This window comes from Stegastes partitus, unplaced genomic scaffold (assembly GCF_000690725.1).
Source record: "Stegastes partitus isolate 25-593 unplaced genomic scaffold, Stegastes_partitus-1.0.2 Scaffold1061, whole genome shotgun sequence".
Classification (NCBI taxonomy): domain Eukaryota; kingdom Metazoa; phylum Chordata; class Actinopteri; family Pomacentridae; genus Stegastes; species Stegastes partitus.
This window is the reverse complement of record NW_007578792.1, coordinates 163,565-184,886: the sequence shown is the minus strand read 5'-3', so window position 1 is coordinate 184,886 and position 21,322 is coordinate 163,565. Positions and strand designations below refer to the sequence as shown.

At 42.0% G+C, this 21,322-nt stretch overlaps 2 protein-coding genes across 2 annotated transcripts; one reads left to right on the top strand and one right to left on the bottom strand.

Moving 5' to 3' along the window:
• The first annotated feature begins 371 nt into the window (after positions 1–371).
• On the top strand, positions 372–13,160 carry cops7a (COP9 constitutive photomorphogenic homolog subunit 7A). The gene is made up of 8 exons (XM_008295622.1): positions 372–454; positions 3,551–3,673; positions 5,538–5,613; positions 6,380–6,468; positions 7,160–7,362; positions 7,469–7,574; positions 11,040–11,209; positions 12,557–13,160. The coding sequence occupies exons 2-8, from the start codon at positions 3,551–3,553 to the stop codon at positions 12,594–12,596; spliced, it is 807 nt and encodes a 268-aa protein (XP_008293844.1). The 5' UTR covers positions 372–454; the 3' UTR covers positions 12,597–13,160.
• Positions 13,161–16,301: 3,141 nt separating this feature from the next.
• Positions 16,302–21,016, bottom strand: pianp (PILR alpha associated neural protein). Its single transcript, XM_008295629.1, has 4 exons — positions 21,006–21,016; positions 20,397–20,806; positions 19,915–20,023; positions 16,302–16,896 (listed from the first exon to the last, which is right to left on the bottom strand). Exons 1-4 carry the CDS (start codon positions 21,014–21,016, stop codon positions 16,746–16,748), a joined length of 681 nt encoding a protein of 226 aa, XP_008293851.1. The 3' UTR covers positions 16,302–16,745.
• Between the last annotated feature and the right edge of the window lie 306 nt (positions 21,017–21,322).

Sequence of the window (21,322 nt, the reverse complement as noted above, 5' to 3'; positions counted from 1 at the left end):
GTTGTTCATTTGTTTGTTGTATTGAAAAAGCAAATAATTGCAGTTCCATTGAATATTTTCATTTTTTTTTTACATCACTCTTTTGTTGTTGCAGAACAACAACAGAACAGGGGAGCTCACTCTTTGTAATTATCTCCACAACATTCAATAAAATAAAATAAAAAAAAATAAAAATAAAAAGTAAATGAAGAGAGCCGGTTGTATTTCTTCAGATTTTTTTCAAACTCAACAACTAATGTATGTGAACACATTTCCTGTGTCTGGCCCACCTGCCGCTAGATGGCGCTGTTTCGTCTGTTCGCCTCTGACGCAGTGCTGATTGACAGCCGTACGGTTCCGCCCACATCGCTTAACCGTCCAATCAACGATTACGTTGCTTTGTTGTCGTACGTGCGCTGACAGCGGAACTGAACAATCGAGAGGGAGGCTAACTGGTAGAAACCAACACAACACGGTAAATTTAAATGCATGTGTCTATATTAACACCATTTTTAGAAAGATTCCCGTGCCTTTCCTTATTTTCCGCTTATTTCTGCAGCATTGCGTTCTGATTCCAACCTCTCGAAAGCCTTAAAATGTACCGAGGCCTAACGTCAACGGTTAAGTGAAGCCTTGCGGGTGGTTAGCCGTTAGCAAGCCAGCTAGCATGACATATGGAGCTGGAAGAGTAGATAACATGAATGTCAACAGTCAGCCGCCTCTTGCATGAAACCATAGATGTGTTTTGCACATTTAGCAGGTTATCTTCCATTTGCATGTGTTGGTGGCAGATAACGTAAATCGCGTTGATATTATTACCGAGGTGATTAAGCAGTGCAGCTGATGTCAATACAGTTTGGCTGAGATCTTCGAAAACGCCATTTTATATTTTGGTTGCATTTTTAATTAACTGATTTAATTTAATTCAGTCACTTTAATCTTAAAAACTGTAATGGCTGTCTAACATTGTGATTTACTGCACACTCCTGGTCCTATCTCAAACTTAACAGCAGTGTCACAATTAAGACATGTGCATGTAAAGGTGAATGTGGAGTACTTACGTTACTTTTATCCGCAAGTTGACCAAAACTGGTTATCAGTTTAAATAATTTAGAATGCAACCATGACAAAAATTTCCTGATTCACAGAGAGATTGCTGCTTCTTTTAGCTTTATAGCAGTTTCAGGTTAAGTTAGTCTGGTTTTACACAGTTTTTTGGACTTATCAACCTATTTTAAGGTGTCTTGCTTGTCTCTAGAAAAGTATGATAAGGCATTTTCACACTTCTCAAACGGCCTCACTGACAAACCAAATATCGAAAAAGGTATATGATATATACGAAAAGGTGATGGACAGTTAAAAAGATATAGCTGTAATATCTAGCCATACTTAACCTGTAAGTTGTCTAATTTCAGCTTAACATACATCTGTCCTTTTGTTTTTCCTCTGCTATTGCTTTAAGTTTTATTAAGTGATTACATATGTTCTGTAGCCACACTTGTTTCCACTGTATTGTGTAGATACTGAGTGAGGTATTCAAACTGAAGTGTTTTCACTGTTGCTGCATCATTTCACCGTCTGAGTTCAAATACTGTTCAGGATCTGGTCTTATCAAGTGTCAAAGACATCTCAAGTGTTAGAAGTGATTTGCCATGATCTTCAGAGTCTGACCAGTGATCCTCAGAATGCATTTTGTTTGAAAAGCCTCATGGAAGATACAGGAACCACTTCTTGGAGTTGAGAGCCTGCTGAACAAAGTGCTGTTTGGATGTATAGAACAATAGAAGCCTATGCCTGACAAATTTGATCAATTTTGTGTTCCGTCTCTGGTTGATGTGTACTTTTTTATTTTTAATAAAATGTTTTATTAAGTTTGATTTTCTAATGCTATGCTAGTCTGAAAGTACTTACAACAATATAAACAATAAAAATAGCAACACAAATGTAAACTGTTCCGAATATGGCTTGCAGTGCCATAGAGAAGAAACCAGAAGGTACAGGGACTAAGGTACAGCTTACAAAACTATTATTTTGGTCGATTATTTGCTGGCATTGCCACAATATACATAAATGACATTAGTCTAGATTTATGGGTTAGGGTTAGGGTTAGGGTTAGATGGGTTAGGGTTAGGGTTAGGGTTAGGGTTAAGGGTTAAGATGGCAGAACAACAACAAAGTAATTACCTCAGGTCATAATTGAATTTATTGCTTTGAGCAACTACGTACCCATTTGCAGTTCAACGTAGGGCTGAACAATTTGGAAAAAAATATCCAGTTGCAAATTTTCATACATATCTAGCAACTGTCTTGGACTTTGAGCACGTCTTCAAATTTCTTGTGTCGTCTTGAATACGCAGCCAGTGTTGCCCTTCTTTTAATTTCAGTAAATATACATATGAGTTTTAATAATACCTGAAAATATAAGAGCCACTGTCCCGGAAACACACTGTAGGCTGATTTGTTTGATTGTAACACATGTTTGCTTATCTGTTCAGTTTATCTGGGAATATGTACTTTAAATCTCCTTGACAGGTGTCCAGTGGGACAACATATGGAAGATTAGTGCGTCATAGTGTTTATCCATATGGCTCAGGTTTATGATGTTACAACATGTCTGGCTTTGGCATTGGTTGAGATCAATAAGACCCAGTTAGACTTGTGTTAGCACAGCCCTGGGCAGCTAGACTCTTTTGCATTAATTTAAGCAAGTAGCCTCAGGTAATGAAGCTAGTCATGTCATGTTTGAATTGGAAGGAAACAGGACCACACTGACTACTGTGCTATTTTTTACATTTGGACAATATACAGAAAGCACTGACATGAGGTGTTAGATAAGTGAATGGTCCTGTTTGTTTGATTTATTTATTTATTTTTTTACTGAGATGCTCCCTGCAGATTCTTAATATCTGTTTAAGGCACAGACAGAATCACTTCGCTACTTGGGTAATTATTCCAGTTTGGCCTTCAGCCCAAGCTGCATTTGCATCGTGTCTCTATGCAGGGGATGGGTTGATAAATACACATGCACTGCTTTGCATTCATTACACTTGTTGGCCACACTGGTGCTACCCAATGCAGCGACTCCTCCACTACCTGAGTAGCTCTCCAGGTAGATTAAGGGTTAAGGGCTTTGGTCAAGAATACTTGGCTTAAATAAAGGCGAGTATTGCTCCCATATATAGCTGTTGTTTCAACAGGCAATAAAAGGCTGGACTGTGTTTCAAAGGACATGACGTTATATGTAATCGCTCTGGAAACAAAGTCCTCATTAATAAAGCATTGTTATCAGAATATCCATCCATTCATTATCTATACACCGCTTAATCCTCACTAGGGTCGTGGAGGGCTGCACGGGGAGGTTATCAGAGTATGTTTGGAAAATTTTGACATCATCTCCTTCAATGACATTGATAAAGTGGTGGGGCTAAGGCAGTGAGAGAAGTTATTTTGTTGGGGGAGGTTTGTTTGTGTGGGTTTTTTTTGTACTTGCTCTGTGAATGGTCTGTGTATCTTTAGCATTCTTGTCTCACCTTCTAACTGTGTCTCTTTTACCTGTGTTCCCTGCCATCAGATGGAGGTGGAGCAGCTCCTGTCTTTGTCAGGCTCAGCTCTGGCCCAGGCTATCAGCTCCCTGTTGGAGACCCCAGGCCTCTATGTTTTCTCTGACATCCTGGAGCTGCCTAATGTCAGAGAGGTAAACACACTCTCATACTTCTTCATACTCTGTCTTTTGGGATTTTCTCAGAACTGCCATACAAATATTCCATCCTCATCGGTTATTTTTACCGGTGTTGATGTATTTAGTCAGACTACATTCACAAGGATTAGTGATGCAGGTGACTACATTGCTTGCGTATCATCAGGACAAGTGTGTTTCCTTACTGCATCGAACCACATTTGTCAGCTATGCAAGTGGAAAAGTGTGCCCATGTGTGCTTCAGTGATCAAAGTCACAACTCCCCCCCCAATCAACATACACTATATATAGAATTCCTCAGTGTAAAGGGACTATCACACGCAAGACAATGCATTACGTACTTGATATGTTAAATCTTGCTTGAGAATACCAAGTTAATATCCTGTTTTGGAAGTAAAATGCCATTACAGCAGAATATGATTTTGCAAAACCATTATTCCATCACTTAAGTAAATCCCTGGAAAGGATGGCAAAAAAGCCAGACCAGTGGGAGAGTTTACTTAATATTTTAGGCTGTTCTAGCAGTGAAACAGATCAATTGCATTTGCCCTTGTTTACTAAGCTACAATACCGAGGTGTTGTGCCAGGAAAATTAAAGTATTATCAAAAAATTCCCACATGGATTTTCATTTCGCGTTTGTTCTGTTTTTTTAATCTTTAGTTAAGCTGATAAAATTTGATAATGACACATGCAACAGAGTGCCTTTTTTCACACTTCACTGCTTCCCAGACATGCACAACACTTGACAAAGTGTGGCAATTATAGAAATTACATGCACTGCAGCTAGACCCTTTTACATCTTTAGATGCTGGATACCCAAGTGAAATTAAACACTGTGGTGAAAAAAAATCTTGCTTTCTTGGTGGAATTTTAAAAAAAAATCCTATTTAATTTTCCCAGGTGTTTATGGTCACAGGCAAATGAGTTTAAAATAGAGTAAACATTCCTATAATACAACTGATTATAATGCTAGGTATGGATGCAGTCCTCCTCAGATTAATCCAAGTATGTGTGAATATGAAGTAACTAGTTATGTCCACATGTGGTCTTTGTGTCTCTGAAGCCCCTTTCAGACCTGCTCTACATTCTGTTAATCTGACAGCAATTTAACGTGTTGGCTTCATGTCTAAATACACACCCTGGTCACGTTTCAGTAAAAGTTGCATCTGCAATTTCTCTAGGTCAGACCTTGTACTGTTTCCGCATCACTTTCAACACGGTACAAGTGTCAACTGAACAGCCACGTTAATGAATAGGTATGCACAAGCAGCGGTACTTGGAGTAGTGCAAAGTAATTTAGAAAAGGATTTTTCCACATTCCAGCTCCAATTTTCACCCAAAAACACTACAGAGGTTGTTTAATACACAGTTTATGTGCTACAATCACAACACACTTATACACTTTGCTCTAAAATTGTGAAACTTTGAGGCAACAAAATGAAATGTCCATAATAATAAAACTTTCCTGCGACGAAAACGGAGACTAACAGCCTGAAGATTAATGATACTCACCAATAATGAATATAATTTGAGGTTTTTTTTCCATCTCTTATGAACTATTTTGTCTGAGTTTGTCTAATACTTGGCAATGTGAGGGCCTGTCTGAATGCAACAGTTAAAACACTGATGGAACAGTGACCTATGTCTGGATGAGTGGAATGCCATCACTTTACCAAAGCCAGCAATGTTCCATGTCCTGTATCTGAAAGGGGCTTTAGTGACTCACAGTAAGAGCTCTCCTCAGAGTCGCTCTCTGTGCAAAGATAAGATGCCATTGTTTAGTTCTTATGTAGTGACTGTCAGGACTTACTGTATTCTGCCCCATAATTTTCTCTCTTTCATTTTCTCTCTAACCCACAGCTGGAGAACGGCCCTCATGCACCAGTGTACCAGCTCCTGAACCTCTTTGCCTATGGTACCTACTGCGACTACAAAGGTATTGCAGTGGCAGCACAATGTAAATAAGTAATAGGATGGCCCGGCAACTCTTATTATGAACTGTCTTTCTTTGCTGCCAGGCAGGCACACAGATGCTTTAAACGCACTCACCTGAGACACTGTCGACAGGTTATTCACACATAAAAATTGCTTTAATACTTTGATCTGTTCAGGCAACTTATCATCAAAGTTCCTGTTGGCTGAGGATCATCTTTGCTGCTGTGGCGCTGGCACAAATGGACAATAAACTAATCTTTTGTGAATTAATTAGCTCTCTGTATAATGCATCAGGAAGCTTCAACAAGAAGTGGAATCTTAATTATGTCTAAATTTATGCTGAATATCAACCAATAGCCTGGAAAAAGAATGTAGCCTACTTTATTGTCCCCTTTCCTTTCGAGTCATGCCGTCAGGGAGCACATTTACCTTCATAGCGCTGTAAAGTGGAGCCCTGAGAGGAGCTGTCAGAGCTGCCATCTTAGAAGGTGTCAGTTCTGTCACCAGGAGAGCAAACCAGCAGGAGACAGTTGCTAGAGACGGACTTCCTCCCGACCTTCTGCCAACACACTGCCAACTTCCTCCCTACTCTGTTCTGTGATTGCTTAAACAGCTCCACACTCACCTGTGTAACATTACACTTCAAAGTAATAAGTGGTGTCTCGATTAAGTGCAGCGTTTGAACCCTCTGTAAGATGATGCATACTACTGTGCTATAATTTTCCTATTGTCTCCTTTTTATACGTTATTCTTGTCTGCTGCTTTAGAGAGAGCAGCCTCTCTTCCAGAGCTGACCCCAGCGCAGAGAAACAAACTCCGTCATCTGTCCATCATCAGCTTGGCCTCCAACCTCAAGGTGTGTTTGGACCTCGATGCTGTGTTGAGTTTCTGTATCAACAATAGAAAATACATTTTCTTGCAGCGTGTAATTTGATACATGGACAGTTCTGCTTTTAAGTGTGACTTTGCCGGTTTATTCAGGCTCATAATCCATGTTTTCAAAGTTCATGTGAAGGTCGTCTGTGATTGTAAGCGAGCTTGTGGCTGTGTTTATTAGCTAAATTGGAAGTAAACAACAGACAAGCCTCAAGTTAAGAACACAACTAGTACTGTTCATGTTAATTTTAATAGTGTCTCTCCGTTTTCCTACCGTACTGCTCCTGGCTGTACGCCCTTTTCTTTCTCCTCTGCTCATAAATTATTGATTGATCATTCTCGTCAGCACTGTCCTTTCTTCTTTAACTTAATCTCATTTTCTATTAACATCACTCCTCTCACTCCTGCCCCCTGTTTTTCTCCTTAATGTGTCACTTCTTTCCCTGCGTATGAGCTTGAACTCTCTAATTGCCCAGTGAAGTATTTTTAAATTTCAAACGCCTTTCTTCTTCCTCTGGCAGTGACATTTAGACAATTGAGCATTTTCACTGTAACATTTTTAGTCCTTTTCCATCAAACCATTAAAGTGGAATCAAACTTGTTTCCTGTTTACTGAGACTTAAAAAAGAAAATGTGAGAACTGAAGTGTCTTCATGTCTTTTCCCCCTCAGTGCCTGCCGTACTCGCTGCTCCTGCAGCAGCTTGAGCTAAAGAATGTGCGGGAACTAGAGGACCTGCTGATCGAGGCTGTTTACTGTGACATCATCCAGGGCAAACTGGATCAGAGGAACCAGCAGGTGGAGGTAGACTGCAGCGTAGGTCGTGACCTCGGCCCCAATGAGCTCCCAAACATAGTCAACACACTGCAGGAGTGGTCAGTGTCCCTCTGTGTGTCTGTCCACACACTTATGATTTATGTATCAATTATCTTTTTTTCTAACTCACGCTCTGCATTCCTCTACACCTTCCTTCTCTCTTAGGTGTACAGGGTGTGAGGCGGTGCTCTGCGGTATTGAGGAACAGGTCTCGAGGGCAAACCAATACAGAGAGAGCCAACTGAAGGTCAAAGTCCAAGTGGAAACAGAGGTTAGTCCCTCATCCCTGCCGCCTGCAGTTCTACAGTTCCCCCAGAAAATCCAGTAAATGTGACTCTTCCCTCTTCGGCATCTCTTGTTTCTTTGCTGCTAGCTGCTTGTGGTATTTTGGTTTCCCCCAGGCTGCATATTTTTGGGTTATTTTGTATTTTCTTGCTGTAATTGCTCCTGTGATCCATACTGGCCATTTGAAGATCCTTTTCTAGTGCTGTTCCAAAGCACAAAAAAATGAAAGGAGACAAAATCCACAGTCTTCTACAAGGATGTCAACATACCAGAAGTTTTGTGGTTCATAGTAATACCACTGAAGTTCCATGATTCTTGATACCACCTTTAATACCAAAATAGTAAATCAATCTAATGAATGCATTTTAAAATAAACTCTTTAATTTGAAGACCTCTCCAGTGAAAAGCGAGATTTTTACCTTGGTAACGTATTCATGGGATGTTTTTTTATTTGCTGGAAGACATATAATGAACGAAAAAAGCAGACAGCTCCATGGCTGAGTGTTTTTCACCTTGAAACTGCAGTGTAGCGACGACCATCTCAAAAACACCAGTTCAGGGTTTCAGGGTTTCTTCGAACACGTGCAGCGTGGAGCAGTTCCAGCGAATGTTGTGTGTCGAAGGTAAAGTCGAGGATAATGCTCGAGTTGTAAGAAACACCACAGTCTTCCATAAGCATGCCCAGTATCCCTGTTAGACTCAAAATGACTTGTATATAATTCACTTGTTGGTGTGCAACAAGAACTCATTCTGCAGACAGTGGTAGACTCAGAGCCTGTGGCTAAAGCTATCTCTCACGAAAGTAAAATTAACTTAAGCAGTGTCCTAACTGACAGACCTATCTCTCTAGCAGAGACACGACCTGGAAAAACTAAACAAGTGGCACAGCCATCACCTAATCAGGAAATTGGGTACTTTCGCCGTGTCTAAGGCTACGCTAACGGCTAGCAGTTATGTCAGGAGGCAGTCACAGATTACCCAGTGTTTGGAAAACAATAACATCTAAAGCTTTAAGATGTGGGCCTCATTGGATTACAAAAGTGATTGAACAATGAAAGATTTTTATTTTTTTTTAAATGGGAAGAACAGCAGATTTAACTGCAAGAGAAGAGGAGACAAACTAAACTCAATTAAACGATCTCAGCAAACAGAGGAGAGTGTCAAAGCATTACGTGAAGCTCTGATGTCATCTCTTCCATTTCCATTGTACATATTCAGTTAGAGTACTCATTATTAATGAAGTTGCTGAGTTATTAATGACAGGTTCTCTGCTATCACATGCTGTTAATATAAAACTTTGAATGTAGATATGTAGATATTCAGCTACAGTAATCCTTTTTGTTGAAGTGACATACATATGAATGACAGGTTTCCTTTTACCACATGTTAATATTAATAGTAATGGTCGTCCTTATTATAGTTATGAATGACAAGTCAGGACTCCAGACTGCGACCAAAATAGTCACACATGTGACCTATTTTTGAGAGTGTGTGAGTTAGAATTTCAGGTGGTCTCATTCGTGCGAGTGCATGATGATCATTAAGCTGTTTCACTGTCTTTTTAACCAGCGCAAGTGGAAAATGTAAATTTTAAAATTGATTTCTTCTCTGGCTCTAGTAGTCTGTCCCTTTCTGATGCATAAAACAAGTTATTCAGTATTTGCATGTTCTAAAGATAAAACAGTCTCTGGCTGATTATTTTAAAAACTAAATTGAGGAAAAAGGAGGCGGCTGGTGGAGACGGACAGTTCCAACTCAGATGCACCTGATGATCAGAGTGCAGATGCAGGCAGGAAGACAAAGACTGAACCGGTGAAGGAAAAAAAAGGTCATATATTAATTGACAGCAGCTAACACAATACACAAAATAAATGAATGTTAACCACAATCATGATTTTAGCTTCCCACCATTATATGAACACCATCAACTGCAGTTTTTATATTTAAAAATACTCTCCACTCGTAAAAAGCAGAGTGCACATACATGCATTTCTCATAGAAACAGCATTTGGATAATCTTACCTTGTTGTTTCCCCTTGGACAAATCGGACATCGTATTTCACTCCTTTTATAGTAAATTCTGTTACACACTTGTCTAAGGGCACTGCATCCAGCTAGCAGCATCTACCGTAGCCTGCAATCTGAGGAACATCAGTACGTGAAGTGTCTATCGATGAGAAGATATTCAGCCAGAGAGGGGTTTTGTCTGTGCCTTGGTGGGAGGTATGACCAGCTGAGAAAGCTGGTCGCACCGGTGCTAGCAGTAAAGAAGTTAGTCTGGAGCCCTGCAAGTTTCCTGCTATAATGCTGTAAATATATAACATTTAATGCATAATACCTGATTACAGTAATTGGTTTTGACATCAGCCCTGTGGAAAAAACAGCATATCTGTCGATCCCTAATATTGAGCAGCACTTAGCTTAAGTCATGAGCTATTGCTACGTTAGCCTAAACAAGCTAACATTTGTCTTTATGTTGTGTGATGCAACTTTTTTTTTAGGATATGCACATTTTTGATGACATGTATGAAGTTGAAATAACTAACACTTGTTCACCTCGAAACCTGTGTACTGATATTGCTATTAAGTTACACTAGTTTGAGGTGTTTCCTCCTTTCATTCCAAATCATCTGTGACACCACTGTGTGTTGTTTTTTTTTCCCCGTAACAGACCTGTTGCTCCACCTGCACATGCTGCCACCATTGTTGTAGTCGTCCATAGTCACCAGCACCCACAGCATCTACGTTTCCTTTGGTACTTTTAACATAGAAAGTCAAGTACTGTCACATTTTCAGAATTTTTCCATTGACTTGGTATCAAAGTATTGGTTATTGTAATATACCCCTATAGTCCCCTAAACGTCCCAAAAAAATGATTTATCGTGCCTCTTTAGTTTTGCATAAATTTGATGATCCCACAGTGCAAGTTCATTTACTGTTCTCTGGTTACTTCCGTGTAATACCGACACTGGTAGCCTGCCACCTGCTGTTGATGAAATACAGACTCTGACTTCTCTATTGTTAGATTTACTTGGTAAATTCACTGGTGATGTCTGATTGCTTCAATTTTTTCAAGGTAGACAAATCAAGTGGGCGTCCTCTAAGGTTACAATCCTCATAGTGCAATATTCCCCCTTTGTGCAATAGAGCAGCTCAGCAAGGTTTAGTCTCTCCACAGCTAAGGAGTTGTACACTGAACACGATAACCTTAGGAGATACCCAGTTTATCAGACTGCTGAATTCTCATGTTAGCTGTACAGAAAGTTTCCACTTCATATTTGCACAGAACAGTGAGACTGGAAGGGATTATTGGCTTGAAAAGGAGCAGATACAGCAAGCAAAGCCTGTTTTATTGCTCATATGGGTCTCTGACTGTTGTCAAGACACACTTGAAAAATGCCTTCCTCCTCTTTAGTCTTGAATATTTAGTCTCGCTTCACTTTTCCGTCAGGTCTCCAATTTACAGAAAACGTTAAAGGCCAGCGCCGCCTCGCCATCATCAGGCCCCGCCCCCGCTGGAGCTGCCTCCAATCAGGACGCAGACCAGCCTGCCGAGCCACGAGACCCCGCCTCCTCTCAGGAACCAAGACAACCAGGCAAAAAAAGTTCAAAGGTGAAAGGGTGAGTGCTGTCCCATTATCTTTGTATTCTGTAGCTACACACAGTCGGCAGCCAAATATTCTGCATACAAATGAGTTATTTGTGAGAAGGATGAATTGTCTTTTTAAACAAAAAGAACCACCAGGAGTTTGCATAGAAATTGCATTTCTTTCTTTTTTTATATATCTAAATGTTTCACAAATTGAATGCATGGCCATGTAGAATAATTCACTGAAGTAATGTTTTATTCAATGTTGTTGGTACAGTCTTAAAGGAATTTTATGTGGCCTTTTTTTTCAAGGGAGAAATATTATTCATTCCTACAAGTCACAAAATTGGAACAATATGGAGGTTTTTTCCATTAAGTTTCTTTTATTGCTGCTTCTCCTTTTGTTCTGTAAAGCACTTTCTAAATATGATTTTTGAAAGATGTTTTATAAATACATATCTCCCTGATATTAACCATAGCACTATAAAAACACTTCAAACACTAAATTAAAGCCATTAGCCCACTGTTCTTGTTGAGAGCAAAAGCTAATTCAACAGAGAACCACTATGTTTCCATTTTTTCAATAAACAGTAAAAAGCCAGCTGCGAGTTTGTGTGTATGTGTATGTGTGTGTGTGTGTGTGTCTGCATGAAGTAGCTTCATTATCAGATGCACGACAGTGTTTTGCAACAGTCCTATTACCCTGTTATGAGGGACTCTCTTTTTCGCTTCTGCTTCCATCCAGCCCAATTACCAATGGCTAATTTCACATCTGTCCTGTATTGTAAAATGTCACTGGATATACAAATGCCCTGCGTGTTTGCTTCCTGAAAGAGCTGTTTTCCCCTCCAGTCATCAGACGAGATGCTTTGCTTGTCTGCTGTTTACGTTGTTCTGTGAACAGAAAGCAGTGATTATTCTCTGGCTGCCTGTCACATTTTGTTGAAGCATAGAGCCCTATAATTTCCATCAGTCAGCACCGCACTTCTTTCAAATGAAGATGCACTCAATGTTTTGAAATCCAAATTAATGATAGCATAACCTGATCCCTCGAATTAAAATGAGTTTTGACATAATTTCTTTATGAAGCTATTTAAAGGATGCGACTGATAGTGCAGCTGTTATTATTAGAAGTCGGTTCTTTGCCAAATTCGTTTTAATTTGAAGAAAAGGAAATTCCACTGAGATCAGTTCCAGTGCAAAAATGCTAAATACTGATGTTAGATATTTGAACAGAAAGACTATTTTGCACCCAGGTTGCATCAGTAATACGTTGATTTAGTAGAGCAAGCAGAAAGAAGAAAAAGCCATTAAATTATTTAAATAAGGTTCAAACAAAGCGCCTGTTCAGGGTTTTTTATTGCCTGTTTTCTGTCCAGGCTGCGTGGCAGCGGGAAGATCTGGTCCAAGTCCAACTGAAGACAAGAAACTGAGATGTGGCAACAGCGGCACTGATGGGCACTCTCACTAATTACCGGACACATGAACATGTTGATGGACAGACAGATACGACAAACAACGCAACCACTGTTCATGGATACCACCAACACAAACACTCGCTACAGTAAAACCAGGAAGCTTCTCAAGAACTTTGCTTGTCACCAAATCTCACCTTGACAGATTCTCACACGCGCGCTGGCTGACGGATGGAACAGGTGTGACATCCACTGTCGCAGTTGTTAATACCCTAATCGGCAGACTGTCACTGTAAATACTCGCGCACACACACACACACACACAGACACACACACACAGACACAGCAAGTGCAACACATGCAGACAGAACAGTCTGCAGTAGAAGTCAGTTGCCTTTGACCAGAAACAGGATCAGTGCATTGGACGCCTGTGTGTGTATGTGCACGTACCTCTGTTGATTTTTGATTAATTCCGTTTTGCTTTGTATTTTTTCTCTGATGAGTTAAGACATGTATAAAATCAGAATATAAATTGTTGGAAAATAAAAATAAGCCCTGTACTTCTGTATCTTGACTGTCTCTTTAATGTCACTATCACTTCTTTTATTAAATGCACTTTAAAGTGCATCTCTGGAGGGTGCACTGCTAAATGTTAACTCGCACAAGGGGGCTACCCGTTAGGAGGTCAAGTCATTAATTAGGGCATGTCCCCAAAGAGACTAATGTATTATAGAGCTGAGGCTTCCCCTGTACGCCACCAGCATCGCTACACATACATGCGCACACACACACACGCAAACACATCGACTGAAGGCATTCATATTTCATACAAGTATGTTTTGCCCAGAGCTTCTATTTCAATGATAACGTTGTCTGTTCAAATTGCCTGCCAGCCTCACTTGTACCTCCATCACAATCAAAATTTCCTTCATCATGCCCACCCCATCTCTCGCTCTTTTGATTCTGTTTTCTCAAAAAATTTGCAACCTCACCCTGACCCACAGTAATGGTGCTAATTAGATGACCAACAGCATCAATGAAACGGCAGCAGACAGGGAAATTATGATCCTGTATTATTCATTCCTGTCAATTCTCCCTTCCTCTAGCATCCCTCCACACCTTTATAAATAGCGCTGCTAATTTCAGTCAGTGTGACTGAACTTCATTGGTTTACATTTTTTACCAGATAGAGCTGTGAATTCTAACAGCTGTACACCTCTCAAGGTGTTTGTGAGAAGAGGAGGGGTAGCTGCCATATGTGTCACTTGGAGAGACAGTAGCAGAGTGAACTGTGCTTTTATTGGTCTGATCACGTGAGCAGTGACTCCGCAGACATAAGTTTACACCCAACTTCAGCGTTAGTGTGAGTTTGTCCATCGTGATCACAGATTGCTACGGGGTGTCTTCTGGTATTTGTCTCATAACTAGACAGCCGTTAAAATTTACAAGTGGAACCTGGCCAATCAATTACTTTGATCATTAAAATGCCCAGGGGAAATGGAAACACAAGCTATGCAGCAGACTGGTGGAGAATTTCAATACGCTCGAGTGACATTTCTCTCCTTGTTTTTTTATTGACATTTGTTTGAAAAACTGTACACAAAGGAAATTCAGGCTTTGCATCCTGTTAATCTTTCTGAAGCGAGAGGAATGGTGAGACGATAAGGAGAAGCTTCAGACACATTATTCTTCGCCTCTTTTCAGCAGCTCCTCGTTCGTAAAAAAAAAAAAAAAAAAACGTGATCGGCACATGCAGGACTTTTTAATGCCAAGCCTGTGGTTCAGAATCAATGCACGGTAGTGGACTAAATGTTCACTTCAGGGAGAGAAAGATTAGGATACAGTGGTAGCTATTAAAATGCACAGTGCACACTTTATCCTCTCCATAAAGCATTGCGAATCGCACCACCTCGAGGGGAATTCATTCAACATGCACACAAATAAACAGATAGACACAAAGCTAAAACGCAAGTGTTGAGTCTTTATTGAACTTCCATGGTACAGAAAGACCAAATTTTTCTACAGGAACGCTACTAAAAAGTCACAAGACTGGATATCTGGATGATGCCACCAGCACTATGTCTGTAGTGGAGATGGGTGGAACTGGGGACGGGGGCTTATGTTTCAAAGCTGCTAAGAAAAGTTGCCAAACACAATCTGACATTTGGCTTTGAAAGGTTCTACAGGATAACACACACTGATAAAATAGACGTTTTTATAAACAATAGATCTCAAGCAACTCTCCCAGGTTTTCTTACTGTATACATGCAGATTCACTGGACATACAGAAATGATGCTCTCGCTGGCCTCGTTTCCTTTGGTGCACTCAAGAGAGCTGATAATGATATGAGGGGAAGTGATGGTTTTGTTTTCCAGATTGAGATACTTGGCTGTCAGGTTAAAAAAAAAAAAAAAAGATCTTGTTCATAAAATGAGTCCTTTAATCGCATGTACAGTTCATTGATGCTCAGTTCCATGACAGCGTAAATCTCCTCGTCCGCCATCCAAACCTTTGGCAAACATTGATTTCCCACAGGAACGGTCCTTCTATCCATTCACGTTGTGAATATTTTATCTCCACCACAGAAAGTACTCTATGCTTAACACACCTCTACGCAGTCCAGCAGGAACAACGTGTGCTCACAAAGGCTTGACAAAAAGGTGAATGTCAGCCAGATAATTAAGAGAACAAATCATGAGGAAAACCTGAAACTAAACAGACTCCTCTACATAGAGCCGAGGAAAAAAGCCACACTATTTGCATTTCAGGCGCCCAAAGCGAGGAATAAACAGCAGTTTTTGGAGCGTGACGTGTTAAACACATTGCCTGTTGGCTACAACTGTGCTAAACAGCTTTGTGAAATACCCCGTTCAGTGTTGAGATGCTGAGAATGGCTTTTTAACCATTTGTAAGCCAGATACAAGCTTGCTAAATGGAGCTGAATTTTTAGTCCGATTTTATAAAAAGAACAGTCTGCTTTATTGGCACTGATAATGAACGGCTTCACGTGTGCAGCTAGATCACTGGAAACAGCTGTAGAAGCACAGGTAGGGTATTTCAGGTGTAATGGGATGTTGCACGGCTGTTTAACTGCTTGTTTGTGAATTAGTCATGGCGGGTCGAAGCACAAAGCTGCTGGACAGCTTGGCAGAGCTCGGGGCCATACAAAGGGTGGAAAACAGGGAACAGGACACTGTGAAGCAGAACCATATAAAGAAATTATACCAAGCACAGAGAAAGGGAGGGAGAAAGGAGCACGATTAGCTTGGGTTTTTTTTTTTTTTTTTTTTTTTAGACCTTAGAGAAGCCGGTGAGTTTTGTGATGGCTGGATACCTGGGATCCCTAAATTCATTTCACAGTTTCAGAGAAAATAAAACGTTGCTGCGGGCACACCCTCCGGTCGTACTGATGTTCATCCTCGGGCCCCGTAGAAATGTTTACCATATGGAAAACAGTCACCTCACAGGTTCACAACTGGGATCCTGACACACCAAGAGACAGAAAGAATAAAAGTGAGAGAGAGAGAAAGAAAGAGGGAGAATAAAGGAGGAAGAGCAGAGTTTTTGGAAGCTTGGGCGCCTTGACAATGAGAGGAACGGCAGAGATAGAGAGGAGAAGTGGAGCACAAAGGCCTGGAGCTGAAAAAGTGGTGTACATGCAAACGGAAAGCTGCATCACAGGGGACTGAGACGGCGATGGGGGGAAGAGACGAAAAGGGAAGGCAGAGGAAAGTGGAGGAAAAGCTGGTGGGGGAGGAAGTGAGAGGGAGCACTGGAGTGAAGCTCTATAATTATCCTGATTGAGATTAACTTTAAATACCCTCGAATAAAAGCATCATCTCATGGACGGCGGCTGGGCGCCTTTTCATAGGCCCACGATGACTCATCTGGAGAGGGAGTTTTAAAAGACTGATACATCTTGTAGCAGCACCAACACTCAGGCCTGAATACTCCACAGAGAATAGCACTACAGTCCAATTATGCTCCGTGTACATCTTTACAATGCATGAAAGAGGTAATAAGGCTGCTTCAAACACTCTCAAACACACAGAGGAAAAAGCAAACTCGAATCCAGAGGTGCACGGAGACTCACATGCACGTCAGACTCGTAAACACACACTCAAGACGGTGCGGGGCTGGTGAGGCGACTCATTACCTCTCCCTGTCGGCGAAGGAGGAGGTGGTGCTGTGCAGCGTCTGCCGGCTTTCCTCCGAAGCGAGGGAGCGAGGGAGCGCGAGGGAGAGGGGTGGGGGCACGCCACGGGAAAGCGGGGGCGGATGCTGGGAACAGCTGCGATCATAACTGGGAGAGGAGGATAGGCAGACAGAGAGACGGGTTAAAAGTGAGGCAGGGAAGGCGGAGAGGGGATGGACGCAGGCAAGTAATTGGGAGGGATGTGTGAAAAGAGAGGAGAGATAAGGATTAAAGAAGGGTTAAAGAGGGAGGAAATGGGAAACAAGGGGGGTCGGTGGAGAGGGAGACAGACAAGAGGCAGGGGAAAGGATGCAGAGAGGAGACAAAGGAGAAAAGAGGCAGATTATTAACAGAAGTCAAAGTTTGAGAGACACGTTGTTTACAATAGAGGAAGGTTAAATAGGGAGAGACAGGCTCAGAATGACGGGAAGCATACGGAGAAAAGTTCAGGCCAAAGAGCAGAAAAAAAAGAGGATGGGTGAAGAGAAAGAGAAAGTCAGAGAGAATCAGAACCAACCGAGCCATTTAGCATCAGCGAACACATTACCCTGCCACTGTGAGGGAGAATTAGTGCACTCATCTGGCTCATTAAAACATTTTTAGAGGTGAGAGGGAGGCAGAGTGAGAAATGGGGAAGGAGGCAGCACTGTGGGGTGGGTGAGGGGGGGAAGCCAGAAGGTGAGGTGGGAAGGATGCAACAAGGTGAAGACGTGGACATGGAGGAGGAGGAGGGGGGAGGAGGGAGGAGGGGTGAGGCGTCACTGAGGTGCATTACTTCAGGAGAGTGATTTATGGTGAAGACACAGTCAGGAGCAAGGTTCGGGCTCTTAACAATACTTAGATGCACAACAAAGCTGTTCGCGGCGCCATAAAAGCCATCCTGCACCCTCATCTTCCCGCAGCAACACCTGTCCTCCTCCCTCTGACTCCCCTCCTCACTTTACACACAAACACCACCACGCTTGGCAACAGTAGCCACGCTACATTTTAGGCATGGCAGAATCACTGAGCACATATGCCGCTCTCTATAATCATAATGAACTGGACGGTGGCCAATTTCCACTATAGGCTGTCATTTTAGTCCATCTGTACCACCCTCCCATTCATTTCGCGGCACTTTCTCCATGTAACACATGGCGTTATTTACACATTTATGACACTGAAGCACGAGCCAGTCTATAGAGAGGGACCACTGCCATGTCTCCAGTCTGAATGCCTGCAATTCTCACTATTGTAACAACAATTTATATCCACCAGCACCATGGGTCTTTCCTCCACGGCAGGGGTTGATGAAGTAAGTTATCGGAAGGCTAGCGAAGGCCGGTCTCAGGAAGAGAGAGAAAAAGGGGCTTATCATGTATCAGCTGGCGGCAAGCTAGAGGATAATCCATGGATCTGCAGCCGGACTGGTGGTGCTGGGAGAGATAGGAGACTGGTAATGGAGATAAGAGGAGTAGCGGCTGTGCAAAGAGAGGAAGGGTTAGAGTAAAGCAGTGACGTTAACTGGTAAAAAGAGGTGAGGAGCCTGAAGGAGGAGGGGGAACACAGGTACACAGAGAAAGAAAGAAAGAAATCTCTGGGAAGCGACAGGGAAGAAGAATGGAGGGTCAGACAGGGAACGGAGGGAGATAATGAAGTGTGGGAGAAAAAATGAGATTAAGAGAGAATAAAGGGATATGAAGAAGAACAAATAAGACAGATTTAGTCGATGAAATGAAAAATTGGGAGGATAGAAATTTCGGTAAGATGCATACATGAGACAAATACAGTAAGAAAAGTAAAAGTAGAAATGTGTGAGAACCAAAAAGGAGGGAGAAGAAGAGTCCAGCGGTCAAATAAACTGTTTTTAGTGAGAATCTCCTACGAGACTGAAACTGTGACACAGCCTCTATAGAGCCTCCACTGCATTATTACATCTCTGAGAGGTTAATGGCAGGTCACCTTTAGAGGCACACTGACATTGTTGAAGCCAGATTAATAGTCCAACCTGTAAGGCAACAGGTCACAGCAGTGTTTGGCTGCCCCTCCCATCCTAATGTTCATGGTGAACGTTTAATCATTGCCATTCTAATGGCTCTAAAAGGCACATCTGTGCCAACTGTGATTTTCAGGAACACAAGTGTTATTAATAAAGTCATTAGTAAGCAATTACACAGCTCCATTACACAGAGCCATTACGTCATCATTACTGACAGGCACACAAACATGCAAACACATCAAAGCCATACACTTTTCCTTTAATGCCCATGGTTCTGACACAGTCCGTACGTTTTCATTCCAGGTAACATGATCAAAGCTCCCATTTTCAGTCTAATTTACAAAATGGAAAATTCTAGACGAGGGATTCACTTATGCAAAATGGCAGGAGGCAAGGGGCCAATTAATAAACAAACAATGACATTTATCAGATAAGAGGAATAAACATTAAAAAGCCCATAACTTATCATCAACAAATAAACAAAAACAAGAGTGTTAACCACTATGTTTTTATTGCATAGTACAGCCAGCGTGGTATTGCAGAACTGATTTGGTCCAGAGTATCACGCTCTACTTTTTAAAAATCAAAATAAGTTTAACCTCTAAATCCTTATGGACTGCCCTGACTGATTCCTCAACCAGCAGACTTCAGTGTTTTTAAAAATCGAGCTGTGTCTACCCACAACCCCTCTGTACTGTCTGCCGATAATAACCCGATCTGTCTATGACTGTTTTAATCTCAAAAAAGTCCAACTATTAAATAATTAACAGTATAAAAGAGTGAAAAGAGGAAAGCAATTTTGTGTTGCAGTTATTTTGTGCTTTACATTACGCCTCAGGTTTGTCATTTAAACCTCATCGTATGAAACCTCTGTTCCAAGCGAATCTACAGCTCTTTTGTCTGACCAAATATAATTCAGTAGATCCACAAAATAACTTCATATCCTGTATCTCAATTCAGTTTTGAAGTGTGCAATTCAGAAATCCTAACTGCTGCCATGTTATCAGTTACCACCCTCCTGCTGGGGAAGACGTGTCCAGCTCATATCAGCAAAGTTGGCTGATCATTCTTATTCAGCAATGCCCTCTTTATGATGTGATCATGTACGTGGGCACAATAACTTTAGAAGAGAGCGTTAAGGTTCCTACCAGAGTTTGGCTGTGATGACGACTGCTGTCAGGATGAGCAGCGAGGAGATGGTCACGGTGACGTAGAACTGAGGGTCCACTGTAACACACACACACACACATAAAGTTACTAATCTCAGACTGTGACCATGTTTATGTGTATCCAGAACAAAAGACTTAAAAAAAAATAAATCAATGAAGCCAGCTGAAACATGAAATTGGATGTGCAAGACTCTGGCCTCCAACTATGACACCAATCCAATGACGTCTTCTCTGTATTTTGCAGTTTTGACAGCAGCCAATTCCTCCCTGTGAGTGATGAAAACTTTATTAGGCATTCCCCGCCACAGACACAGCCGGCTGCACACAACAGGGAGCCAGGCTTCACCCTGGTGACAGCTAATTCCCTGGAGGAGTCCTGGCATGTGTGTATGCTCACATGGACTGTAACTCAATGGCCACCGTTATTTAAAAATCCTTCATGTGCCTCTCGTGATGCCCACCTTCCTCAGGCTCCGTCTCCTCTGCCTCCGCCCCTCCGTCCTCCGCTCCCCCCTCGTCACTGGACTTGAGTGGTGGTCTCTCTGGGGGCAGCACGCTTGCATCGGGATAAAGCCAGTCTTCGGCCGTAACGGTGCTGGCCTCCTGCTGGTTCCCATGCAGATGCAGGTGATCAGTTTCCTGGCTGGAGAGGAAGTGGTGTGTCTCGTCCTCCAGCGGCTGAGTAGGACCCCAGACCACCGCCCACAGAGGCGTAGGTGTGGCCTGGGCTGTGACTGACAACTGGACCGACAGGGTGTCCACCTGCTCCTCGCCCTCGCTGTCGTCACGGTTACAGGTGGAGGGCTGTGTCACCAAAGCAACCAGAAGAAGGGAGATGAGGGCAGTCAGTCGTGCGACAAGAGAGATGAAGCTGGAAGTAAAAGGTGGACAAAGAAGAATGAGAGGTGGTCAAGTGACACAGGACTTGTGTGACAAAATGCACTGTCCACAGGCAACGTGAACAACCTCAACAGCTCAGACACTGACTCCCAAACCAGTCATCACTCAGAGTGACATTTTATGTATCTGCATCCCATACATGCCTCTCCCTCACAAACTATCCATCTTACCATCTCTCCATCGCTTCGCTCTGTTCACTGAGACTCCTCTTCTCCGATCATCTCTCTGTAAGATAAGACACAGGCAGGAAAGGAATGGAGAGGGAGAGAAAGGGGGAGGATTCTCCGCTTTTCTTCTTCTTCTTCTACTTAAATGCATAAAAACCAAACCAGCACGGATACTGGCACGAAGCCAACTATGTCACATTTTTAAAAAAATCTCACACAGACTCCCGTGGGTATTTAAATTTAACACTCAATCCTGCATAACATGTTCACACAGAATCCACATCTGCATGTAAAAACATCCAAAAGTGCACACTTACTGT

Bases quoted from the DNA above. Each gene is read 5' to 3' on its own strand.
- cops7a (XM_008295622.1), top strand. From the start codon at position 3,551: ATGGAGGTGGAGCAGCTCCTGTCTTTGTCAGGCTCAGCTCTGGCCCAG. The intron at 3,674-5,537 runs GTAAACACACTC...TCTAACCCACAG, and splicing joins AGCTGCCTAATGTCAGAGAG to CTGGAGAACGGCCCTCATGC. The intron at 11,210-12,556 runs GTGAGTGCTGTC...TTTTCTGTCCAG, and splicing joins AAAAGTTCAAAGGTGAAAGG to GCTGCGTGGCAGCGGGAAGA.
- pianp (XM_008295629.1), bottom strand. The intron at 20,024-20,396 runs GTGGGCATCACG...GTCTGAGATTAG, and splicing joins GGAGACGGAGCCTGAGGAAG to TAACTTTATGTGTGTGTGTG. The intron at 16,897-19,914 runs GTAGGAACCTTA...CTCCTCTCCCAG, and splicing joins GTCATCACAGCCAAACTCTG to TTATGATCGCAGCTGTTCCC.